This window comes from Eptatretus burgeri, chromosome 3 (genome assembly GCF_056783735.1).
Source record: "Eptatretus burgeri isolate ZD-2024b chromosome 3, Ebu_testis_v1, whole genome shotgun sequence".
NCBI lineage: Eukaryota > Metazoa > Chordata > Myxini > Myxiniformes > Myxinidae > Eptatretus > Eptatretus burgeri.
In genome coordinates, this window is record NC_140963.1 from 85,787,693 (window position 1) to 85,815,365 (window position 27,673).

The 27,673-nt window shown below is 43.4% G+C and overlaps 2 protein-coding genes across 3 annotated transcripts in view; both read left to right on the forward strand.

The window, feature by feature from the left end:
- The window catches only part of LOC147030365 (protein Wnt-10a-like), a 49,054-nt gene extending 37,533 nt beyond the window's left edge, over nucleotides 1–11,521 (forward strand). For both annotated transcript variants that reach the window (XM_085874336.1, XM_085874337.1), the window contains 2 exons: nucleotides 1,554–1,924; nucleotides 10,824–11,521. In XM_085874336.1, coding sequence (XP_085730462.1) covers nucleotides 1,554–1,924; nucleotides 10,824–11,273 — 821 coding nt within the window. In that variant the 3' untranslated portion in view covers nucleotides 11,274–11,521. The remainder of the gene's footprint in view (nucleotides 1–1,553; nucleotides 1,925–10,823) is intronic.
- A 288-nt stretch (nucleotides 11,522–11,809) lies between these two features.
- The window catches only part of LOC147030366 (uncharacterized), a 117,008-nt gene continuing 101,144 nt past the window's right edge, over nucleotides 11,810–27,673 (forward strand). The window contains exon 1 of the mRNA XM_085874330.1: nucleotides 11,810–12,520. The gene's annotated coding sequence lies outside the window, so the exon portion shown is untranslated. The remainder of the gene's footprint in view (nucleotides 12,521–27,673) is intronic.

Below are 27,673 nucleotides of genomic sequence, written 5' to 3' on the forward strand. Positions count from 1 at the left end.
AATCCGTCCACAACTTTTTGAGATATATTGTTCACCGACAGACACACAGATAAACAGACGGAGTGAAAACATAACCTCCACCCACCTTCGGAGACAGAAGTAATAATATGAGTTCCCTCACAAGTATCTGTGATGTTTTCACTTTGTTATTGTGGGGTATTTTGCAAGAGCAATCAGGCTTTACACCAAAGTAGTCAACGATTGACTGTATCCTTGCTTTTCAGGTCCTCACCGAACGCAGACGAGAGTTTCGGCAGGGGCTGCTTGCAGCCTATGTTTATCTCTGCAAAGCGTTCGACTCAGTGAATCGGGATGCCCTCTGGAGGATTCTTGATGTTCGTGGGGTGCCACCAAAACTGATCAACCTGATGCTTGAACTATACTCTGGTACTGAGAGTACTGTGCGATGTGGTAGTACCATCTCTGACTTATTTCCAGTTGTTACTGGAGTTCATCAGGGGTGTGTACTGCCCCCCACACTTTTCAGCACTTGTCTGGACTGGATTCTGGGAGGATGTTGGAGAGATCAAGCTGCGGTGCATCATTTGAGAATGTCAAATTCTCTGACCCTGATTTCGCAGATGATGCAGTCATCTTTGCAGAGACTCTCGATATCCTTTTGGGGGCCCTCGAGGTGCTGAATGAGGAGTCGGAGCCGCTGGGATTACGGTTTTCTTGGGTCAAAACTAAGATCCAGGCTTTCGGTGACATCTTGGATGCTGCTGTCCTGTCTGTGCCTGTTTGTGGTGAGGATGTTGAGGCCATGGAGAGATTCACTTTTTCCTGATGCTGATCCTGCTCACCAGATTGTCTCAGTGAGGGAGTCTCATGAGTGGAGGAGGCCAATGGGCCAACCACGTGCCTCGTGGCTGCAGCAGGTTGATCAGCATCTCATGGAGATGAGGATGGGCCAGACATCTGTCTGGGGATGGCCAAATGGAGGCCCCTGGAGTACCAATGGAAAATGGACGCAGCGGCACGCTGCTCCGGCACATGCACCCCCATACCTAACCTGATCTGACCTCACAAGGAACTTCAATGCAAGGGGAGGCCATTCGGCCCACCAAGCCTCTGTATTGTTTATTTGTGCTGTGTCCTTTTTAAATGCTGAATGCCGAGTAAATAAGAAACATTTTTTTGAAGTCTTTGGCATGACTCGGCCAAGGTTCGATTAATTAATCGGTTCAAACCACCGACCTCCCAGACTTAGAGTGGCCACTCAATCTAACTCTAACCATTTTGCCACCAAGTCTTTTGAAATGTGTGGAAGGCTTACACAGTTGCTCACATATATCTCCGATTGGCCATTTGTGTTAAACACCCAATCGTGAACAGGATAGTGTATTGTGCCTCCCCCATCCCCACGTAGTTCATTTCAAGTTTATTCATTTTTCTCTCCAACTCGACCAGTCAACTGTTAGACATTTAAATAAAGTTTGATTTTACGTTGAACTACCTCCAAACCTTTCTGCTCTGCCTGGTAAAGTACCACCCCACCCTTCCTGTCCTCCAATCTCAATCTCTACCTTTTTTTCACCTTCTTCTTCCATCAGGTTATCGTGAGTCCGCGTTTTCATACGCACTCACCGCAGCAGGTGTGGTACATGCGGTGGCAAGCGCTTGCAGTCTGGGAAAGCTGCAGGCGTGTGGCTGTGATGAGCGTCTCAAGGGTGATGAAGAGGCTCTGCAACGTAAACTTCAACACCTCCACAAACTGCAGCTACAAGCGCTCCACCATGGAAAGCCGGTCGGCAATGCGGTCCTGGCTTTTCCCGAGGCTGCACCAGGGCAGTGGGAGTGGGGTGGCTGCAGCCACGACCTGAACTTTGCAGCACGGTTTTCCCAGGACTTCCTGGATTCGCATGAGACCAACCGGGATATTCACACTCTCGCTCATCTTCACAACAACCGTGTCGGCAGGAAGGTGAAAGCTCGGGATTGGGAATGACCATGTAGCTCATGGCAGCTTACAATCGATTTAACTTCAAAAGTTTGTTTGTCCTTCATTGCCGAGAGGGTGAGCTCTAATTATGATGGAGCGACGTCAGATATTTTTCTTTTTGATGTGTTTTACAGTGAGATGACTTTGCATTTGAGTGTGTGTGTGTGTGTGTGTGTGTGTGTGTGTGTGTGTGTGTGTGTGTGTGTGTGTGTGTGTGTGTGTGTGTGTGTGTGTGTGTGCGCGTGCTCGCGTACGCGTGTGTGTGTTGATGATGATGGTTATGTCCTCATGATGATACTGGCATGGAATACCAGATGTCGTGGGTTTAAAAACTCAGCCAAAGACAGCATCAACATTCAGGATTTGGATAACTTCTGGAAACTGAGGTGGATCTCAGGAGAATTACCATGTCACAATCAGAATATTTTTTAAAACCCAGCTGGCTCACTAATGACCTTTAGCACGAGGGTATAATGCACCTGGCCTGGCTGTTCTGGTCTATGTGTGACACTGGTTGACTCTTAATATGATCAGAGCAACTTTAAATAGGCATTAAAATATGATTTATGACAACTCCTCCAACTGAAAAACATCAATGGATTCTCCACTTCCTCCGAGACTGGTGTTGATGCAAACTTTAGCAATCCTTATGGCCATTGTGCAACGGCCTCTTTTGGGTGGTGCTCCATGGTAGTGGACCTTCCCGTCTGAATGTACAACAGGTGGTGCACAGAATTTTATCAGTTTTTTTTTTTGCGACCTTTCTTTTGCTTTTTGCTGCAAATTTAATTTTCCATAAATAGTTATATCTTAAATTTTCCTGTTCTCCGAGAAAGATTATCAGTAATAGGAATAATTGGCTGACAGGATGGCCGAGAGGTACACACACTCGCCTCTAAGCTCTCTCGCCTGAGTTTGATTCCCAACGCAGCTAGCTATATAATCTGTCATCCCAGTGTTTCACAGGCAGGATGCTTCATCGTTGTGTGTGCCGTCCCTTTCATTGACATGAAACTGACGTCCAGTCTTCCGGCATTCATTGATGGACGTTAAAGATCCCATGGTGTACTTCGCGAAGAGTAGGTAAGCTATCACTGGCACCTTGGCCAAATTCCAAATTCCTGCCGGAACCAGCAGAGGACATTGCATCAGTGGCATAGCCACAACCTCAGCCAATGATGCTGCCCTGCAGCCCTGTGCTGCTTGCCAAGAAGAAGAAGAAGTAGAAGTTGTAGTAGTAGGAATCCATAATAATAAATGTCAGTGTGTGTATGTCAAGCAGTGTGTCTCCTTCGCAACTCTAAAACCATGAAACCTAGCAGTCCAAATCTTTGCATCTATACTAAGGGAACTGCAAGGTGGTGCATGAGTGAAAATTGGGTGTTTGGGTTAATCGAAACACCCTTTTTTAAGCTAATTAACGGCCTTATTTAATTATCCTTTACCAAGGCATGATCTTTGGTCAGCCCCCTGATTCAGCCCCCTGCCAGCTTGCTGGAGTCTTAATTCGCCATTTTGTTTGGCCTGCTCAACGATGCCTTGACTTGTAACAGGCCGCAACAGTTTCTTAACGATAAAGCGCTCAATTTTTTTTCACTTTCCTCACTCATATCATTGAATGTCTCATTATCATACCTACGAATCGTCGTATACATCGCAATGCTTATAAATGCGTGGAGATGCCAGTGTTCATGGCTTTCTAGCTTTCATTTTCACAAATGTGATAACCTTTAGAATCTCTTCATGTGAGTCAAATTTAAAATTTTTAACTTCTTAATTGACTTCAGCAGCAGTTCTGACTGATAAAAATGTGTTCATTTGTCCAATTCGGACATTATTTGACACTCCAGTCGTCTCCAGGTGATGTTTGTTATCACCGATTGCGAATCGCTTGCCAAGCCAGTGCGGTCATATTAAATATACACCATCGGGAGACGTCCAAAGTATAAAGCATTGTCCGAATTGGACAAATGAACACTTTTGTTTTTGTTTCTTCGCTTTTTTTTGCAGTTGGAACTATTGCCAAGGTCAATCCCGCATTTAAAATTTTGAAATTTGGCTCAGGTGAAGAGATTCTAAAGGTTATCACATTTCAGCTGTAATGTTTATAAACGTCCAGAAGGCTGTATTCACACATTGTTTGATACTCCAGACAGTGGTTATCTCTGTATGCATCCGGATGGTGGCTATGTCCGGACGGAGGTTATCTCCAGACATTGTTTATCTCCGGACGTGTCCAGGTGGTGTTTATCTCCAGGCGGTATTTATAATATGTCCTGTAGAAAATGGATTTCAGACATTATTTTGTTACCATCTTCACTGTTATTTTATGCAGAATCATTTTGATGAGACAATATGAATCGTAATTAACGCTCCACCGCATGCCTGCCTTCCCTTCCTCTCACCTCATGCTGCCTTCCTTTCCCCTCATGCTGCCTTACCTTCCCACAACCCTTCTCACTACTCCACCCCTCCTCGCTCTCCCTCCCTCTTTGCTACCCCCACCCTTCCTCTCTTTTTCCCCTCCACCTCCACCTCCTCACCCTCCCCCCTTCCTCTTTCTCCCCCTCTTTACCTCCGCCCCATCTCAGTATTCACGTCAGCGAAGTGACGGGTCATATTTGCTAGTATGTAATAATTGTTTTTGTCTTTAACCAAGTGTAAATCTTTGGACTTTCACATCAGGAAAATGATAAAACTCCATGTATGGATTAAGAGTATCACCCTGCCTGTGAAACACCGGAATAACAACTTGTGTTCAGACCTTGTTCCATCAGGAATGGAGTCCTAGACTGAACCTGTGTACGGGGGGGGGGGGGGGGAGGGGGGGACAAACTGAGCTGTCCTTGAAGTCTATAGCACTCTTTTAATAATAAGTATAACGGTTTTAATATAGTATGTTGTCTTTTCCACCAAGGCAAATAATCTTATTGTCCTCTTGTTTAATAGGTCCATCTCCAGGCTATATTTATGACTGTGACTGAGACATCGTTTCCACATTATCAGACAATCAGGGAGTTTTCCTAAGAGATTGTTTTTCACTGCAAATACAGTGTCGCTTTGTTCGTTAATCTTCTGTCTCTTAAGTTTATCTCTCGAGCTGCTCCCTTCCATTTTTAGGAGTGGTCACCAAGTGAGGAACTCCCAAAGAGGAGTCATCAGTGCCTTGTGCCCAATGTCAGTCCTGCTCAATTTGGCTTTTGCTGCTGTTTATTGAAGCACCCTTTGATACAAGGGAAATAACATGAGGTGTACGACGGGGTTCCAGGTGTGAATCGATGCTGAGGCATTTTGGGGAGCTCGGTAATGTCAAGGATGCACTTGTGGGCACTGTTGACAATCTTTCCTTCGCAGGAATGTAAAGGCCCTTCTTTCCTAGTTTAATAACAGATATTTTTAACCTACCATCAATTTGGGGGTTGTTAGCTTTGTGGAAACTTTCAAAACTTTTTATTTATTGTTCTTCATTGCTAAGATCGCCAGTATGATACTCATTATTGAAGGTTTGAGGATCCATTAAAATGGTTAGGATTTGTTGGGGTCGTTCCTCAAAGTGTGTTGTACGGAGTTTGGCAGAACACGCCATGTCAACGTACTGATTTGATGACCAATGTGGACTGAAAGAAATCCCCATTAGGGGGAATCTGTTTAATACGGATTGGGGGAGGGAGGTTTAGAGTGCAAAACCACCCTGGTGGAGTGAACGGTCTTCATGGTAAGTTTAACTCTGTGCACCAAATTTGGCTGGCAAATCAGAAAACACACACACACACACACACACACACACACACACACACACACACACACACACACACACACACACACACACACACACACACACACACACACACACACACACACACACACACACACACACACACACACACACCTCAAATATGTATATACTGGCAAATGCAAGACGTCGCTTTGCTAACGGGGATATTGAGGTTGGGGGAGAAACATGGAAGGAGAGAGGAGAGGATGGGAGAGGGGAAGCTGGGAAGCTATGAGGGGGTGAGAAAAGGAGAGCTAGGAATGGGGAAAGAGTGAGGAAGGGGTGGGGAGGTGGGGAAAGTGACGCCTCACCAAACGTTGCTATACATCGCAGGAGGGATGGGTGTGAGGAAGGGGTGTGTGTGAGAGGGAGAGAGAGAGGGAGGGGAGAGGGGAGGGGTCAGAGAGTGAGAGGGGGTTAGGGTTGAGAGGGAGAGAGAGGGGTGGGATCGGGGTGAGAGAGGGGGAGGGATGAGAAAGGGCAAGGGAGAGAGAGGGGTGGGAGAGAGGGGGTTGGGGTTGGGAGGGAGAAAGAGGGGTGGGATCGGGGTGAGAGAGGGGAGGGATGAGAAAGGGCAAGGGAGAGAGAGGGGTGGGAGAGAGGGGTTGGGGTTGGGAGGGAGAAAGAGGGGTGGGATCGGGGTGAGAGAGGGGGAGGGATGAGAAAGGGCAAGGGAGAGAGAGAGGGGAGGGGAGAGCGATTTCAGCACATGTGACATCCAGTTTAACATGAATCCGTAAGATGGCGGCACAAGTACTGATGAATCACCCTTCATGTAAAACACTGATATCAAAGTTTCTAGCTTGGTTGAGATTCAAATCCAGGCTAGACAGTGTGATAGATCGGGACTGAGCAAGGTGCATTAATAACCATGGGTGGAGCACGCACACAAATAACCACGAGCCAGATACAGTTCATTGCCAGAGAGATGTATTGAACAGTGTACTGGAAGAGGAAGTACCATAAGTCATGAGTACAAAAAACTCATCAAAAGTACAGAATTATATGAGTGAATCATATGTGAGTTATTGGTTATAGCAAAGATACATTAATAGTTCAATGGTTGACAGACAGCTTCGAGCAAGCATGTGTACCTCGAGGCTTTTCTGCCATGATGTGGCGATTCATTACTTCATAAGAACTGAAAACATTTTTTACTCATTGTAATCATATAATTTATTTCACCTTTTTACCTCCAATATCGAACCGTGATATCGCCATTGAAGTGTGAAGAATGCAAGAAGCGGCTTCACTAAGCAATCGACAAAACGGTTGAAGAAACATTTAAAAACGAAACGTTTAATTTTTACTTGTATTTATCTATGCCAAAGTGATGGGTCACATCATGTAAGATAGTACTAACAGAGGAAACGTTGTGTAAAATGAAATTTCACATTTTCAGTGAGCCAGCCACCATCTGTTGCACTGCAGAACAACATGTGGCCAACACAGGCGTGTGACCCCTGAACTTTGTTCAAGTCGATCGATATACAGTATTCAGTGACAGTGCAAATATTGCAGAGCACTCGCCAAGTGGCTTAAACACTACAATGAAATGGTTGATAAGAAACAGCTCGCTTGGCACGTGATTAGCAATCACCGAACCGTCATATTAAACATGTACTTCTTGGAGACTCCCGGAATGTCAAATATGTCTGAATTGGACAACTGAACACTTTTTTATGAGTCAGAACTGTTGCTAAGTTCAACACTGAAGTTTAAATCTTGTAATTCGGCTTGGTTTAAGAGATTCTCGAAGTTATGGCATGTGCGGAAATGAAATAAAGCCACGATCGCTGGCGTCTCCGGGTGTTTATAAGCATTGCAATGAACCCAGCGATTCGTAGCTATGATGAACAGACATTCGATAATATGAGAGAGGAAAGTGAAAAAAACTTTATCGTTAAGAAATCATTGCAGCCTCTTCCAAGTCGAAGCATGGTTGAGCAGGTCAAAAAACATGGTGGCTTCAGACCCCAGCGAGGTTGCCCAGGAAATGCATTTAAAACCCCAGAGAGCAAGGTGGCCGAGGATCGCCTGATGAAGATATAATTAAATAAGGCCGTTAATTATCTTCAAAAGGGGTGTTTTAATTAACCCAAACACCCAATTTCCACTCTTGCACTTCCTTGGAGTTTTCTTCATATGCATGCAAAGTTTCAGGTTGCTCAGTTTTATAGTTTTGGAGTTGTGAAGGAGACATTCCATGAATGTGATGCAAGGTGATTTCCTGCGTTCTTTCAGGCTAGAAAGTGAATACTGAGACAACATTTGTTGGTAAGTGATGTATTTGGATCCCAATACAATGCAAAGAGCAGGTTTTTAAAAACTCTTTCAATGCAAAAATTTTCGTGTTTGATAAGTGCTCAACTCCAGAAAGGTGCTGCATATTCAGTAAGAGACCAAAAATTACTTTTGAAAAGAGTAAACTTTTTGAAAATAGTAAATACATTTCAAAAGACACAAAACATGTGAAGTTTACTATTTGCATGTTTATCGATATCCTCTGCATGATCATCCCACTTTATATCATTTTGAATATAAACACCTAAAACTTTCTCCATGCAAACATTATGGAGCTCATGGTTTTCAATCCACAGAATTGGCTCATTTGGAGGATCTCACATCAATGAAATATCAATTTTGACACATTTTGCAGGGTTTAATCTCATATTACTGCATTGCGACCATTTCAAAAGGTTATTAGCTGCTAATTGTATTTTAGAAGGCTGGTGTGATTTGCATCATTGAACCAGAGTTAAATCATCGACATATTTCAACGCATACAGTTCATCAGATGGTGGTGCATCATTGATCATCGCTAATAAAATGATGGGTCCTAAGCACGTTCACTGAGCAATGCCCAATCAGAGCAAGTTACAATGGTAGCATATACACTGCAGATCCAAGGAATAAAAGAGGGATGTATGCCGACATCAATGAGCTTTGCAATGACAATTGGGTGATCGATTGATCAAAAGATTTTGTAAAGTCCGTTAAAATGACAGAGGAAAATGATTTGGCCTTTTCCGCATTAACATATATCAGATGTAACATGTTAATGAGGTAGTGCGAAGTGGAAAGCCTACATAAGCTCTGACCCACTCACACCTTGCACCACTGCAAGAAAGCTAGGATCTAACATGGGGAATCACTGGGTAGTTCCTCGCACTGAATGAATAACACCATGAAAGTAATGATTGATGCATTGATACTGACCAACTGCAACACCGGTAAGAAACAGAGTTTTTTTCATGCTACACCCAAGCAAGATCAGTGATCATGCAGGAACTATGATAGTTATTGATGGGGGGGGGGAGCAAACCTGTGCCTGCATGAGTGTTGTGATGACATGCTTGATTCTGACGTGTTTGATTCTGACATGCTGGCACAGGTTTCTTACCTGTGTTTCTTACCTCTTAAAAAACTCTGTTTCTTACCAGTGTTGCAGTCGATCGGTATCAATGCATCAATCATTGTTACTTACATGGTGTTCTTAGTCCCCTACCAGTTTCACCGGAGGGGACTATAGGTTTGCTGTTCGTCTGTCTGTCCGTCCGTCCATCCCACCTTTGGTTTTTCAGTCTTTTTTTCCCATACCCAAAACATATTCAACTGAAACTTGGTACACGGCTTTATTATGATAAGTTACAGAACAAGTTAGAGTTTCAGGACATTTCGTCAAGTTTTCACAGAGTTTTCACAGAGACATTTTCACAGAGAAAATATCACATCGGTAGGGGACATTTATTGCAAAGAAATTCTTGCTCTGTTCACTGCTGACATGCTTAATTCTGACATGCTTGATTCTGACATACTTGATTCTGATATCCTTGGTTCTGATATCCTTGGCTCTGACATGCTTGATTCTGATATCATTGATTCTGATATCCTTGGTTCTGATATCCTTGATTATGATATTCTTGGTTCTGTCATGCTTGATTCTGATATCCTTGGTTCTGATATCCTTGGTTCTGATATCCTTGGCTTTGACATGCTTGATTCTGATATCATTGATTCTGATATCCTTGGTTCTGATATCCTTGATTCTGATATCCTTGGTTCTGATATCCTTGGCTCTGACATGCTTGATTCTGATATCATTGATTCTGATATCCTTGGTTCTGATATCCTTGATTATGATATCCTTAGTTCTGACATGCTTGATTCTGATATCCTTGATTCTGATATCCTTGGTTCTGATATCATTGGTTCTGATATCCTTGGTTCTGATATCCTTGATTCTGATATCCTTGGTTCTGTCATGCTTGATTCTGATATCCTTGGTTCTGACATGCTTGATTCTGATATCCTTGATTCTGATATCCTTGGTTCTGGCATGCTTGATTCTGATATCCTTGATTCTGATATCCTTGATTCTGACATCCTTGATTCTGACATCCTTGGTTCTGATATCCTTGATTCTGCCATGCTTGATTCTGATATCCTTGATTCTGATATGCTTGACTCTGACATGCTTGATTCTGACATCCTTGATTCTGATATCCTTGGTTCTGACATCCTTGGTTCTGACATCCTGGTTTATGACATACTGACATGTTCGGTGCCGACGTGCTTGGTTTCGACGTGCTCGGTTCCAGATTCTGACATGATGACGTACTGAGTTCTGACATGCTTGGTTCTGACATCCTGGTTTCTGACATGCTGATGTGATTGGTTCTGATGTGCTCGGTTTCTAAGTGCTCAGTTCCGAATTGCTAGGTTCTGACGTGCTTGGTTCTTGGTTGGTTGGTGTTGTGCTGTCATGAGTGTTGAGTTGATATCTTGGTTGTTCTTGGTGCAGAGTTTTACAGTAAATAACCTGTCATGGAGTGGGTGTGGGAGCGAATTGTAGATCAAGGAAGAGAATTGTTGATGGTGCAACAAGTAGAGTTCAGTGACGCTGTGTAACAGTGGAAGAAAGTGGTTGAAAACATGACTTCCTTGTGGATGATTAAAGTGTGAATTGGCACAGATTTCTGAAATGTTATGGCAGGTAAAGGAAACGCTGTGCATACTTTGGGCATTTTTAGCATATAGGTGATTCATGATCAGTTATTTCCGTGGTGGTTGTTGAAGATGATTATTTTTGTCTTTCATCCTCAGGTCCTTCTAGATCAGAAGCGCAGGAAGTGCAAGTGTCATGGTCCATCCGGGAGTTGCCAACTCAAAACCTGCTGGCAGGTCAGCCCTGACTTCCGCAGTGTGGGCGACACCTTGCGCGAGAAATTCCAAAGTGCGTTGTTCCTACCGCTTCACAACGGCCATGGTGGGATCGGCGGTCTGCTGGTGCCAAGGGACACTCAACTCGTCTACTTTGAGCGCTCGCCGACATTTTGTGAGCAAGAAGATGATATTGGTTCACCAGGCACGCGCGGTCGCTTATGTGAGCGAACGGAGCAAGGCTTCTCCGGCTGCAGCAGCATGTGCTGTGGACGAGGTCACAACGTGGTGCGAGAGACGCGTGTGGAGCGCTGCAACTGCAAGTTTCACTGGTGCTGTTATGTTGTGTGCCAAGAATGTCGACGTACCGAATGGCTCAGTGTTTGCAAGTAGGGACCTGGTTTTTTTGAAATATACTTTTCACGAAGAGAAGGTCGCTGCACAGTGGATCAACCAAACGATATCCTGCAGGCCCAGGATAGTCTTAGCTTTGCTGGTGCCCACTCGGCATGGATTGTGCTCAGCAAGATGATCTTTGCAGAACATTGTTAACACTTCTCAGAAGTATGTTTTTCTTTTGATCATTGCTTGCATTGTTTTGTTTCTGGAGATAAATTACACTTTGTAACTATTTTACCAAATGTCTTTGATCGGACATCCAAACAACCACTCGCCCCTCCACATATAGGTGGCTCAAAGTTGTCTTTAATGTGCACACTTATGTAGGGAAGTGAGTGCAGATGCACAACACAGTTGATGTTGCCAAATGCTCTGGGTCTCGTGCTGGTACATCTCAAAATGGTTTATATGGAAGTGGAAAGGTTACTTATTTTGTCTTTCAAGCTCTCTGGAATGGAGATTTGAAGGTTTAACGGATTAACAAAATACATTTCACCAACGATGCATCACCAAGGTTAAAAGGGGTTGACAAGAAATAGGTGCAAATGCTTGACATGTTTGGACAGGTAAAGCACTTGAAGCAATTATGACCCGTTTCAAGGCAGATCTTCAGCCTGACAAACTATCCAGCCAACAGCAATGCCAGGAAGGATGGGAGGAAGGGGGGGGAGGGGAGTTGCATCATTATGTGTAGTTGGTGGCTATTGAGTTTGAGCGTTCGTTCATTCAAACCGTACGTGTGACTCTTAAAATGTGAGGAACACTGATTTCTAATTCCTCATCTTCTAACCCTCAAGGATCAGTTCACCAGGAGAACATCATAGACATTTTATGGAGGCTTGTTCATGGTCTTTTCACACTCGAGCTGGGGGAAAAACTTTCAAAAATACTTTTGAGGTTAAATTAAACAAAAACTTCAGATATCTCGATGCCAAAGTTGATCTGTTTTTCAATCACTCTTTTTTGCTGTCACTTGAATCATTGACGTGCATTCCGACCGTGTTTTGCATGTTTATCTGCGGCATGCGGTCAGGACCAGGCTTGTCACCCACCCTCACTCTGTACTACACGCACAACCGCTCCTGGCACTGATTGAATCGGAGGCCTCTTGGTGTGCTCCAAACTTGTGATTTTTTTGTGGGGGGGGAGGGAAGGCTGAAGCATGGAATTTGCTTGGGGGTGAGATATCTACGATGCATTGAGACAGTGTCTGAAGCTTGCTACCACCCAGCACCCTGAAGGTAATAAGTTCTTGTGATTCCATTATTGGTGGTGATTGTGGCGATGATGAGAGCTCAGATTTGAAATTGAAGAGCGAGTTACAAAATTGTACTCGATTTGAAAATTTAATTTAAAAAAAAACATCTGTAGTCGGTAGAAATCTCAAATATAGTAAATAAGGTAGGGTAAGCATTGAAATTATTTTTGGTAAATGTATTTTCACATTTCTATTATTATTATTATTATTATTATTATTATTATTATTATTATTATTATTATGTTATTTTTTTTCACAGGTAACCCATGGCACAACTCACAACAGAGGAGCGAATCTTCATTGACGAGAAGAACATAAGAGTTGAAATCAGTGATAGAAGTGCAAAGTATACGACAATATGATGTATATTTTAATAGTGGAGAAGGACAGGCCTGTGAAGAACAATAATGGAGGACACTGGACATGCGAGGAATATTCCAACTCCGGAGACCGTAAACAGAATTAGCGAAGTGATTGTGCGTATCCCAATAATATCAACGAGGAGCATTTCACATGAAATTGGAGTTTCCCAAACCAGAGTCCTTGGAGCGTTGAAGGTTGATCTGAAGGTTTCCATTCCAAAATTATATTGATGCAGCAGTTAACCTCAGATAACGAGTGGCGATGTTGTGAATTTTGTGTGTGACGCAGTAAGATTATTAATCAAGCGAGGAATCAACATAGAGGATATAATTTTCAGCAACGAATGTCATGTTTACCGTACTTGAACTGTATGGTAAACAATCAGAATTGTCGGGTTTGGGGGATGGAGAAACTTTGTTGAGTTACTTCTCCACTCCACAACAACAATGATATGGTGTGGTCTCAGTAACTATTGGATTTACGGTCGATACTTTTTTCATCATCAGGATACTGAGAAAGGGGTGGCTGTGCATGCGGAACAGCACGTACCCACGTTGAACACATTTTTCTGGAGTCACGTGAGAAACGGTCCTGGTGCTTGGTTTCAACATGACAGAGCAACTGCACATACAGCGCGCTTATCCATGCAGTGGCTCAATAATCACTTTCCTGGCAGTTTAATTTCCCACCAATCTGGATTTCCTTGGCCTCCAAGATCTCCTGACCTCTCACTTTTAGATTTGTTTCTGTGGGGATTTGTTCAGCAAAATGTTTTCCAAGGGAACCCTTTGAACATTTATGAACTCAAAGATGCTGTGACGATGGTCATTTCCAGAGTCTCACGTGAAACACTTCAGTCTATAGTCAGAAACTATTACATATGCAGTAATAAGTGTGCAGGACCGAGAGGAGGACATTTTGAACATTTGTTATAGTCAAACAAAACTATGAGTTCCTTCATGTTCATATAAATTATATGATCTTGCATGAAAAAAATAGCAAATTTAATCAAGTTATCTAATTATATCAAGTTCTGGTGACATTCATGATCAGGTTTGTCCAAACATCCCTATCCTGCACTGCCCCCTGAAGCTCTCTCTGGCAGAGACAGCTTGGTTGCAGTTTTTATCCCATATATCCAGCACATACAAGGTATGCCACTTCTTCTTCTTCTTCTTCTTCTTCTTCTTCTTCTTCTTCTTCTTCTTCTTCTTCTTCTTCTTCTTCTTCCCTTAACCATACCCAGCATCGTTGACTTCTCCAAAACTTTAGTTTTCTGCACGCATGATGTGTCCAAAGTATGATAGCTTCTGTTTTAGCATCAGTGCTTCTTGGGGGGTGGCATATCCAATCTATTGTGTATTTTGTGAGACAAACATCAAATTTGGCACAGACAGAGATCATTATATTGTGAACAGATCTGGATATTGAGGCTTTGTGAATTTGGCCCTTGACGGCCGTAGCAGCCATTTTATGCACCTCGATGCGCTGACTGAGCTCGTCCTCTGGTTCCACGTCCTAGACCACACGAACTATGCCATGTGGGTCTCTCTTCAACTGAAAACATGGTTAAACTTCCAACAGAGCACCCATATGTGGCCACGGAATTCAAGGCTGGCAACTTCACCATGCAGAAGACGATGGACTCTTCCCGTGACTGTGCATTAGTTACCAGCCGAAGGCCTTGAGGAGTTATTTCACCATGAAAACCAAGCATAACCTCCAGCACTCGCTGATGGTGGAAGCCTCCATCTCGCTGCCAAGAGTGACCTCCTTGCATGCCTGGAAGACCTTTCTGAACTCAGGCAGAGGCTGCTACAACCAGTATTGTTCTTGATGGGGCTACTATCATCCAGATGTTGAAGCCAGCTGCTGCCAATAACTTTGATGAGTATGCCAGTCAGATCTTCATCTCATACCTGTCAACAAAGCTGCAGGATGTGTCATGCCTGGATCTAGTGTGGGACACATACACTGTGGATTTGTTGAAAGGCACGGCAAGAACAAAACATAGGAAAGAAGTGTGCAGATGTGTCGTAGCTGCAGCAGCCAAACCAGGAAATTAGCAGAGCCTCCTCCATGTGGATTGCAATAAGATTGAGCTGTTCAAGTTCCTGTTAGAAGCTGCTATCAAATGGTTTGATGAGGAGGACAAGCAGCTCGTAATCACTGATGAAGAGGGAGTTCTCAGCAAGCCGCCACTGGAGGATCTGGCATCACTCACTCCATGCAGCCATGAGTAAGCCAGCAGTTGCATGTTGCTGCATGTGTCACATTCTGCACAGCATGGCTAGCGCAAGATCCTGATCCGGACAGTTGATGCATACATTGTGGCATTGGCCATGTCTGTGGCACAGGGGGTACAACCAGGAGATGAACTGTGGCTGACATTCAGAACTGGAAAGAGCTTCCTGTACTTGGCATCCCACAAAATGGCAGCTGGGCTTGGACCAGAGAAGGCTGAGGCATCGCCGACGTTTCACACTCTGACAGGGTGCGACGCCATGTCCAGTTTTGCCGGGCATGGTAAGACGACTGCCTGGCCATCTGGGCTGTGCTCCCGGGATTGACAGATGCACTACTGAAGGTGTCCTTGGCACGAAGCACCATACCAGAAGACGTCTTGCACTGCATCAAAAGGTTTGCCATCCTCTTGTATGACCAAACAAGCACCAGCACTCACATAGATAAAGCTCAGAAGAAGCTGTTTGCAAAGAAGAACAACATGCAGTTGATTCCACCAACAAAGGCAGTTCTGGAGCAGAATATGAAGAGGGTGACCTACCCGGGATGTCATGTGGGGCGGGGGGACACACTGCTACCAAGGTCAGAGCTTCCTTCACCAACCAGCTGGGGCTGGACCAAGACTGATGACAGCCTGTATGATGTATGAGCCACACTGGATGACTCTATCTGAGGCTGCCAAGAGCTGGTGTCCTGCAACTGCAGGAAAGAATGTGTGAGGCGATGCAGTTGCAAAAAGGCTGCACTTCCATGCACGACCTGATGCATGTGAGTGTGAGAGGGTGTTCTCAGCACTGACACTGGTATCCTGTGAGACATGGTTGAAACATCGACTTTGTCAATGTTAAGGTGTTTACACATTGATTTAAAGTCAAAGTTCATGATTTTGTTGTTGCCTGTGTATGCCATAGATAATTTCAAAACAAAACAAAACAGTTTCATGTACAGTGCTAATAGAAAGTCTACACCACTTTTAATTTTTTTTTTTGAACCTTTTGTTACCTTATAGCCTGGAATGAAATTGCATTAAATCCGATTTTTTTTCACCTTTATTTACACATCATAACCCATAACTTCAAAGTGAAGTATAAATTCTACAAATTTCAGAAAATTAATTAATAATACCAAACTAAAATATCTTGGTTGGGTAAAGTGTCCACCCCCCTTATAACAGCAAGATTGAACATAGTGATTGTGTTAAATTGTAGTATGTGTGAATACCTATGTTAAATTATAGTGATTCTGATTATTTCAGAATAAAATAAGCTGTTCCTGTCGGTTTCCTCTGCTGAGTTGTGCATTTCACAGCAAAGACTCAACCATGAGCACCAAGGAGCTTTCAAAAGACCTCTGGGATAAAGTTATGGAAAGGCACAGATCAGGGGATGGGCATAAAAAGATTTCAAAGGCCTTGAATATCCCTTGGATCACAGTCAAGGCAATCATGAGGAAGTGGAAGGCATATGGTACCACCAAGAACCTGCCTAGATCAGGCCGTCCCTCCAAACTGGATGACCAAACAAGGAGGAGACTGATCAGGGAGGCCACCAAGAGGCCAATGGCACCTTTGAAAGAGCTACAGGTCTTTATGGCAAAGACTGGTCACTGTGTGCACATGATAACAATATCCCAAGCATTCCACAAGTCTGGCCTGTGCAATAGGGTGGCAAGAAGGAAACCATTACTCAAAAAAGCCCACCTTGAGTCCCGTTTGATGTATGCAAAAACACCACTCTGGAGATTCTGAAGCCATGTGGCAAAAAGTCTTATGGTCTGACGAAACCAAGATGGAACTTTTTGGCCTAAATACATAACATTACATTTGGCACAAACCCAATACAGAACATCACCCAAAGAACACCATCCCTACCGTGAAGCATGGTGGTGGCAGCATCATGTTATGGGGATGTTTCTCTTCAGCAGGGACTGGAGCACTAGTCAGGATAGAAGGGAAAATTGATGAAGCAAAATACAGTAAAATCCTTGAGGAAAACCTGCTGCACTCTGCAAGAAAGCAGAAATTGGGACAGAAGTTCACCCTTCAGCCTTGACAATGACCCGAAACACACAGCCAAAGCTACACCGGAGTGGCTCAGGAACAAAAACATAAATGTCCATGAGTGGCGCAGTCAGTGCCTCAACCGAAATCCAATCGAAATTCTGTGGCATGACTTGAAGATTGCTGTCCATAAACGCTCCCCATGTAACTTGACTGAACTTGAACAGTTTTAGACAGAAGAATGGGCAAATATTGCCCAATCAAGGTGTGCAAAGTTGGGAGAGACCTGTCCCAAGAGACTCACAGCTGTAATTGATGTCAAAGGTGCTTCCACCAAGTACTAACTCAGGGGGGGTGGACACTTATCCAACCAAGATATTGTCGCGGTCCTAAGGTCGTGGGAGGAACAACGAGGGGGGCGATATCTCTCGTTCCTCCCCGGACTCATTGGGAATCGCAGGCCGTCACACACGAATAAGTTTGTGTCGCGGCGGGTTGTGAAACGACCGCGAATGCCAATAGTTTGACACACAACCCAGTGTCCTCCGTCTGACAACCGTTTAACTAGGAACACGTGGTCACCTTATCAGGGAATCGTGCCCTCGATGCATACTTGTGTTACCATATCAGCTGCAGCTGAGCAGAGTTGCCAAGTACGCACCGGCGAATAAGCAGATTTTGGGGGGATAACTTCCTGGCTAAGCTAATATGTGGACCATGCCAGACCAATGGAGAAAAAAACAAAAACGAGCTGGGTACATTTATAACAGGCACATTAATTTTAACAAAGTGAGGAAAGTTATGTGGCACAGTATGGAAATTATTCACAAATGAAGAGCAGGTGAAAGCAAGGAATTTGTGGGTGTGGCAAAAGAAATGCAATATTCACAAAAGAAGACAGTGCAGAGTTACCCTGAATAAACTTATAGAATCTTAAATCATGCTATGACTGGCGCCATCACACACACACACACACACACACACACACACACACACACACACACACACACACACACACACACACACACACACACACACACACACACACACACACCCGAAGAAAATTACAGATAGCCCAGAAAGATAAGAGGCAGTTGAGGATTAGCAACCTCTTAATACCTGATGCGATCGATGGACCAGCGCAACCCAAACGATTAAGAAAGGGGAAGGAGGGAAGAAAACTGAAGGTGTCTATGATGTGGGAGTGAGAGATGTGAGTGTCGTGCAGCGTGTCATGCGGCGTGGTATCAGAGGAAGATGTGAGGTGCAAGATAGTAAGATTCACTCTGAAAAGAACGGTTGTTTGGGACTTGCTCACGCTGATTGCTCTTGTGTTTCCACAGTGGATGAGAGATGGATGCTACAAAAAGTTGCGTAAGAGAAAGACCCTAACGGAGTTGTGTAAGAATCTATATGTGCAAACAATGGCTGCTGGATGCAGCTGAACTGAGCGTCGATGAAACGGGAAGGGTCTTGGCCCATGATAGTTGTCACTCGCTTCGCTCCGATTTCTCGTCGGCCACACTGCCTCGTGGCATTATTCACTCGGCGCTGAAGCTTGCCCAGTTTGCAAAAGTCTGCCTCCTGCACCATCCGCTGATGTCTGCTCTCCAAAGTCTGGCGATATCTGCCTCGAGTCTCTGCTGAATTGCTTCTTTTATGGGCTCTGAGCTACGGAGGAGCTAAAAGTCGTATCAAATGAGGCTGTTGGCGTTTTCCAGATTCTTTATTGGCACACAGCAGTCGGCCCACACCATCGCCACGCCCCGCCAGGCCTCAAACTGGAAAATGGCCCCATTCTCTCCCTGACCTTGTCACATATCAGAGCTCTGGGATTAACATGTGGCGAGAGTCTTCGGAAGTGCTCTCTGGCCCCGAACGTGTCTCTGGCTGGACTTCATTTCAACATAATTTAGGGCAATCCGAGCGCTATCTGTATGTCGTCAAGTGAACCCCAGCACATGCTTGCACTTCGAGTTATACCCCAAAACAACCAGACTCTCATTCCCTCGGCACCTTACGAGGCTGTGATGATCATCCCAAGGGATAGATGACAGTTGCGGTGGTTGTAGAGAGGTAAGAGAGCATTGCGGTGTCTGTAGCGAAGAGATTTGGAGAGATGGTTGTAAAGGTGGCGTTGCAGCGAATAGGGAGGGGATGTTTATAATGATGGCGTTTGTTGTGAAAAGAGAGGAGATGTTTGTAAGTGGCATTTGTAGTGAAGGCATGGATGTAGGTTGTTGTTGCGATTCTTAGGAGATGCGTGGAGTGGTTGTGGTGAGCGTTGTAACGTTGTGGTGAGCAGAATGAAGGTGTGAGGTGAGATGGAAATTGTATTTTTGCGCGCAGTTTTGAATGGAAATTGGTGTGCGTTTGCAAAGGAACCTCGTTGTGCTTCACATTCCTGGCACCGCCACTGTTCTGCATGCGTGCTTGTGTGGTTTGTGTGAGAAGTAAAGTAAGATAAAAGAGTGACATCAAAGAAAAAAATTTAAGATCTAACTAAAAGCCCTATGCAACGCATCTTTCCCATTTACCCACTAGACTAGACATAGGGAAAGGACTAACGAAACACACACTAATGAAATAAGTGCTTTGGGATCACTGTATGTTGTGTACCATTGCCTCGGAGGAGTGCCGGTTTTACAAAACTGCAGCAATATTCTAGTTTTGTATTTTTAAAATTAATTTTCTGAAATTTGTAGAATTTGTTTTTCACTTTTAAGTTGTAGGATGTGTAAATATCAGTGGGAAAAGTCTGATGTAATGCAATTTAATTCCAGGCTACAAGGCAACAAAAGGTGAACATTTTGAAAGGGGGTGTACACTTTCTCTTGGCACAGTAAATGTCAATAGATGTCAATAAAACGACATTAATGAGTGGTTTCTAAATATTCATCACTAAAAATAGTCTTCTTTAACCTTGCAGTGTTTAATTAACCCCACTTAGACCACCTATTTCTTCTTACTTGATAAATTCCACAAAGTGTCCCTGTCGTCCGGCGGCTATTTTGTAAAATGGTTGCCACGACCGTCAGGGGTCGAATCCACAATGCCTCAATATCCAGATCTGTTCAGAATATGTTAGTCTATCTCTGTAACAAATGTATTGCTTGTATTACTAAATGCACAATTGTTGCATATTTTACAGCTATGCCACCACACTATACATGGTGGTTTAATTTCCTCAAGCACTGTTTTTATTTTATTGTATTATTTTTTGCAGTCCATAGAATTTTTAACATTCGTCTCCAACACTACATTTCAAAACTCTCAATGTTCATCGGCCTCCTCTGGGTTTGTATTGTCATGTCTTTGTCATTCCAGATCTTTATCAATCCTGACATCATTGTTCTCCCAAACTCTAACTGTCTAATTTCTCCATCACATTTTCCCACTCACTTCAATCTTGGAACCCAGGAAGATGAAACTTTCCACTATTTCCACATGATGATCTCCCAATCTGAACACGACGATCTTTTCATTTGACAGGATTTTAGTCCTTTTTTTTAGGTTTAAATAAAGACCAGCTTTTTCAATTTCCTTCTTCAATGTCTGCAGCAGTTTCATCAAGTCCTCTTTACTTTCTCCCAACAGAGTGGTATCATCATCATACCTTTAGATTGTTGATACATCTTCCTCCAATCCTGACTCGAGCCTTGGTGTCATACAAGTTTGATTTCCTCATGATCTACTCACGATACAGATTGAACAACTAAGGGGAGAGAATGCACCCCTTGTCTTATCCCTTTTCCAATTCCAAGCCTTTCTGTCTCTCCATACTCTGTTCTTACTGTTTCTTCTTGTTTTTAGTGTAAATGCTTCTTATCAGACATATCAGGTGCTCCGACAACCCCATTTCTCTCAGCATAATCCACATCAATTCATGATCAATACAATCTTTCCTATAATCTATGAATTCCTATAATTCATGCTTTCCTATAATCTATGAAACAGAGATACACCTTCCTTTGATATTTTCCATGATGTAGCTCAGATTTGTGATTTAATCTCTTGCACCTCTTCCTCTTCTGAAACCTGCTTGCTCACCGGGAATTTCTCACATAATGTAGTACGGTATTCTATTCTGTGTTGAATGATATTTAGTGATATTTTTCTGGCATGTGAAATCAACACAATGGTTTGGTTATTTGAACATTTTCTTACATCCCCTTTCTTTGGCAATGCGATGTAGACTGACCGCTTCCATCTTTTAGGCCACACAATCCTGCTGCAGATCCATTTACAGGTAGCTGTTGAAATTTTGACTGCCTCCTTCCTGACCACCATAAAGAGTTCTGTTGGAATTTAATCAACATCTCGTACTTTTCCATTTACCAGCTCGTTTAAGTCTCTTCGAACCTCACATTGTACCACTGTTGGTTTTTGCTCATATTCTCTTAACTCAAAGGTTGCCATCATATTGCTATCTCGTTTGTGTAGAGTTTTAGGATAGTCCTTCCATCATCCATCTTTCTTTCACCTGTGTTTTTTCTTTCAGATCTTTTCCTGTTCTACTCTTGAGGACCCCAATCCCAGATGTAAACTTTCCTGTGATCTCTCTGATCTTTTAAAAAGGATCTCTTGGGTTTTCTGCTCTGTTATCACTTTCTATCTCTATGAAGGCCTCTGAGATGTTTATCTTTGTCATTCCTAGCTTGGCGTTGGAAGTCGGAATTTAGCTGCTTAATGTCCTCTCTTGATGCACCTTTAGTTTTCATCTTTCTTCTTCAGTCTTAAATATTTATTGCCTCTTCTGACAGACATGTAGCCTTCTTCTTTCTGCTTGCTTTTGGGATGTTGTTTTTGGCCTCTTCTTTTACAATGTCTTCAACCTCTTGCCACCACACTGTGTGTGGCATTCTGTCAACCAAGTCGAGCTCTGCAATACGGCTTTTTTTTTCTTTTTTTCTTTTTCCCTTTATTGCATATTGTTTACATATGTTTTCAAGGTCAGAGTTTCAGAGTTTTTGGGGTTTTTTTACTTTCTCAATTTAACTCATAGTTTTATCACATTGAAGGAGTTCATGATCTGTCCTCCAGTCTGTGCCAAGCAGAGTGTTGGCAGATTGCACAGCACTTCTCCATCTTCTATGGATTAGAATTTAGTCAATCTTATTTATATGTTGCCATAAGGTGCAGTCCATGTGTAGAGTCTGTGCTTTGGTTGTTTGAACCATGTGTTTACAATTAGGAGCTCATTCTCCATACAGAACTCCAGCATTCCTCATTTCAGACACTGAGTCTGTGCTTTCCTGCAATCCCTGGTGCCTCCTGCTTTTCCAATTTTTATATTCCAGTCTCTCATAATAATCAAAACATCTCCTTTGGGCACCTGTTCTACTCCACATCCAGTTTCTGCAACTTTCCATAAAACTCCACATTTTCTTCATCTGCTGCAGAAGTTGGAGCATATATCTGAATAGTGATGGTGTTCACTGGATGTCCATCCTTCAAACCTCATTGATCCTATCATTGACTGGGCTATATCGCCGTGCTCACCCTGCCATCTTTCTTTTAATTGTAAATCACTGCCATTCCATTTATTTTACAAGTTCCGTGACCAGAAAAGAACACTTTATAATCGCCAGAATGAAACTGCCCCAAACCAGTCCATCAAAGTTCACTTATCCCCCAAATTTCAGTTCTTGTCCTCTCCACCTCTCTCTTTGTTACATCTACCTTCCCATGATTCAATGACCTTACATTTCCTGTTCCAATTTTGCAAACAAGTGAGAAGCGAAAAGTTCGACTTTCAGCTCTGGCAGCCTCAGAAACTTGAATTTCCTTGCAAAGTTCATTCAGTTCCACCATAACGGTCATCCTTACTCATCAAAACATTTTTCGGTTCCCCAGTAGCCATTTGGGTGATTTCAAACCTGGAAAGGGGAAGGGAGGGGGTCATCATCTGACACCGTAGCTTTATCACTTCGACTTCTGATCATGATTATTTTCTTGGCATGTATGGAGGTGGTTTGCCATTGCCTTATTCTGGGCAGTGTCTACACCAGACAGGTGATCACAGCCATCATTGTCCCTAAGAGGATCCTCTGCCGAGCATCAAGGCCATGCAGCCATTACTGGCAATATGTGCGAGCTGTCTGCATGCCCATCCACCAACTGCTCCCATGGCTTCACGTAACCCTGATTTGTAGGCTAAATGGGGTACTACACCTTGTCCAAGGGTGGCCCACAAGTTAACGAATGCAAGGGCCACTTCCTTTAAAACGGATTGCTGCCTTTACCCCATTGAACCCTTCGTTTAGAAAAACCGTGAACCGCAAGGCAACGGCGGATTTGGATTCAGAGTTTTCTTCTCCCAGCTTTTCTGGCTACATACCAAGGTTAACGAGCCCCATCTCCCCAAAGCATACATTGTTTAAATGTTAATTTTCACACCATAGAATAGCAAAGACAAAATATTAATGAAACAACCAAGCAAGTTAAGCATTTGGACTAACTGAAACTCAATTTTGGTACAAGGTGATTGAAGGGCAAGGTGAAGTGCTGGGGATTGGGTTGGAATAATGAAAATAGAGATTACATGATTCAAGGGGGAGTCTTAGAGCATGTCACACAGCACAAGGATCTGGGGGTGGCTATGGATACAGGAGGGAAGCAGACAGGACAATGCCAGGCAGCTAGAGGAAAGCTAACAGGGTTTTAGGATGTATTCGGAGGGTGATAAATTATAAATCACAGGAGGTATTTTTAACACTGTATAGGAATTTAGCTAGACCTCATCAAGAATACTGTGTGCAGTTTTGGTCACCACACGTGAGGAGGGAGAAAGCTGCCAGGGAGCGGGTACAGCGTTGAGCTTCTTGATTGATTCCAGCGTTAGCGAGACTAAGATATGAGGAACGTTTGAAGGAGACAGGACTTTATACATTGGAGAGGAGGTGGTTACGAGGGGGTTTGATAGAGATGTTTAAGATAATGAAGGGTGTGGATAAGATAGGTGCAGTGGAGTTTTTCAACAGAGTGGACAATGTTAGGACCAGGTGCCATAGCTTGATGGTAAAGAAAATGAGAGTTAGGACAGTATTAAAGGCAGGGGTCTTTCAGGTGAAGAGTGGTTAATGCATGGAATGGTCTCCCAGGAAAGGTAGTGGCAGCAGAGGGGTAGATAGGTTTAAATTGGATTTGGATAGTTACCAAGATACATTGGAGATAGAAGGGTTTGGGGATATTGGCTTGTGTGGATGGGTGGTGATACTGGGGTTGGTTAGCACAGGCATGATGGGATGAATGGCCTCTTCCTGTGCCAATGTTTCTTGTGTGTGTAATTGACAGTGGAAAGATCACAAGGGTGAGAGAATAAGGTGATTATTGACCGGGTCTGAACAGCGACTCCTATCAAATGTGGCTATGCATGCATGTTTGCAAATGAAACAGCATTTAACAATGAAGAGCTTTGCCAGGGTATATAGATTACAGTACAGTATATCTCAGAATGAACCATCATTATGAAAGAATATCTGCGTGCGGACTGGATATCACATGGCACAACACGCACCTGTCCTTTCCGGAACGGTCAAATCTTTTCCGCAAACCTCGATACCTGTGCATCAAATAACAACTTTCAGCTAAATAACTGCTATTCCTGCTCGCAAGCCCAACCTGCATTTCTCTTACCTGCTGGACTATTGTTTATTGCTATCCATCTTGTCATCTAACTTTTCATCAAACCTCGATTGTGTAAAAAAAGATGATTCTTCACCTACTTTGTGCAGAAAAGCTGTCAAAAAAATGTTTTAAACAAGAAATTGGTCCATTTACAGATTTGTCGGATTGAGTAAACAATTAAAATCGGGTACATTTTTGCGACTAACCCTGAATTTGATAAATAATGGCTTTCGAGTCGAGAAAAGGGAAGAAACTGTCTGTCTCGGAAGAAAGCGACCCCAATAGATTTTGATCATCATTAACCAACAATGAATCTCTATGATTATATCTAAAGGTTGTAGCAGGTGATTGCAGATCAAACATTCAACTTGGGTGCAGAGCATTCAACTCGAGAAACGGCAACTACCACGGATGCCTCTTCATGGTGGTTGTACCCCGCAACACAAGTCGAGGACCAGATCTTCCCCAGTCTTAACTGTTGTCAGGGCAGCACGGTCACAGTCAGAGCCCTGATCAGTCCACATCGAGCCCACTCCCTCTTGTCTCCGTTTCTCTCTGCCCTGGCTTCACAAGGGCAGGAGTACACCATTTTGGATTTGGGGATCTCTGGGTCACTCCTGGGAGGTCGATCGGTTGTTTCCTTGCTGCGGGCTTGTTCGAGAGAACTGTTCAAGACTATACAACAGCAACAACAACAACAACAACAACAACAAGGGAAAGGTTTGTGCAAAAATGTATTTGTAGACCTTCGGGGCAAAGAGGAAGGTGAACGGGTTTGAAACCGCATAGCCCTCCTGACCCAGCATCACACCATCATGATATGTTATCTTGATAGCCTTCTTGGGTTTATGGACACCAAGCTGATAAAGATGGCAAAGTGTCTTCTAATCCTTCATTGCCTTGTTTAATTGGGATGATCCTCTCACATGAGCTTAACCCCCAAGCTCCCACGAAGGTGCAATTAGGATGCCTTCTTGCCAGGCAGTTTAAGGATTAGTACGTGCGCTCTGATGTTTTACAGGATGGTTTTGTGATGGCATGTTAATCTGATCCATGAAAGGCTCATTTCTTTGGCATCTGGCAGGAGGGACCGTCTTGATTTACCTGAGCTGCTAGTAAAAACGATTATATATATATGATGAGTCCCTATATACTAGGAGTTGCCACAACTTGCAATTTGGAGCCATTTTGTTTCCATTGTGCGTGGCGCACCAAACCTGTGCCCATTGTGCGTGAAGCGTAATGTGTCCATTTTCTCATCAAGCTGTCTTTCTCTGAGTGCAAAAGGGAGATTATATTACTTAATGCTGTTTTTCTTCGTTCTTCCAACACGTCGGAATAAGCATACGTTCAGACAGGATTGATTTAACCTGAAAACATCTTACAGAAACTGCGTCACAATGAAGTGTAATGCGTTGCTAAAGGTTCATGCCTGATAAGTGCCTAATTCGAGGTGTACAGAGCCAGAGAGTAGAGGAACCACACAGGAAGTGATATAATGGAAAAAAATTGAAAGAATTGGAAGAAGGAAAGTGAAAGACAGAAATGGAGGCATATCATCCATGCGAGATGCGCACACCATCAAGAGAATAGAGAATTAGAAATGATAACAATTGGGGAGAGAGAGAGAGAGAGAGAGAGAGAGAGAGAGAGAGAGAGAGAGAGAGAGAGAGAGAGAGAGAGAGAGAGAGAGAGAGAGAGAGAGAGAGAGAGAGAGAGAGAGAGAGAGAGAGAGAGAGAGAGATATATATATATATATATATATATATATATATATATATATATATATAAAAATATAATAAATTGTGTACTCTGCCTGAAGGCAGGTCTTTGGCTGCTTGTCAAGGGTGATACTGGGTAGTTTGCCATTGCCTTCTCAGAGGTTAGTCAGGCAGGAATTCAGGGTGCTGATGAAAACTTAGATCTCTTGGAAAAAGACACCATGGGTTATTTAACATCCACCAACTATAATGACAGAGGGGACACCTGGTGTAACGTCCATCCGAGGGAAGTCACACACATTGATTAATCATCCTACCTGTGAAATGCCAGGATGACAGTTTGTAGCTGGGTCGGGATTCAAACCCAGGCGAGACAGTTTAGAGGCGAGTGTCTGCACCTCAAAGCCATCATGCCAGCCCCTCGATAAAGACAAGGATCAGGAAACTTTTTCTTTGCAATCAAACGGAACAGGAAAAAATAAATTTAGAAAGAACAAAGAGGGAATAAAAGAAATGAAGGTGAGCCATAAGTGAAGGGGTCATTTTGTTTTGAAACTTCATTTCTTTCAACATACAGCAAAGAAGTACCATGTGCCATCTTTAAAACATGCATGTGCCTGTAATCTTTCATTCGTTTCTATTCCCAATGAAATCTCTCATTCACCACGAGGTGGACCATGGCATGTTGTTAACCGGAACACCTAGACTGATTGAAATAAATATATAAATAAACAAACAAACTTACGTTACAGACACATACTGGTAGTGTAAATCGTTAGAGCATCTGCTCTGAGTCTTGGAGGTTGGTGGTTCAAACTCTGGCTGAGTTACACCAACAACCAAAGATGGATGTGCTACTTCCTTGCTCGATGCTCAGCATTTAAAAGGATAGAGCACGGACAGTCCCCATCAGTTGGCATCCATAGGGAGGACGAAATTCCTCCTGAGGAAATGCCCTGCTGAGTGTGGTGAGAAAAGCCGCACGGTTGTTGTGACAGTGCTATCAGTACCCAGAGTATTCCGGTAAGTGACCGCACTTCCAGGAAGGTGTGTGTGCGCGTGCATGCACTCCATTACGAGCCTTAGGCCTTGTATTAAAAAAACAACAAACAAGCAATTTTGTCAGGATGTTCTTGATATTGTTCCAGGTTCGGCGGGGCTCACGAGAGGGAGTTCTAGG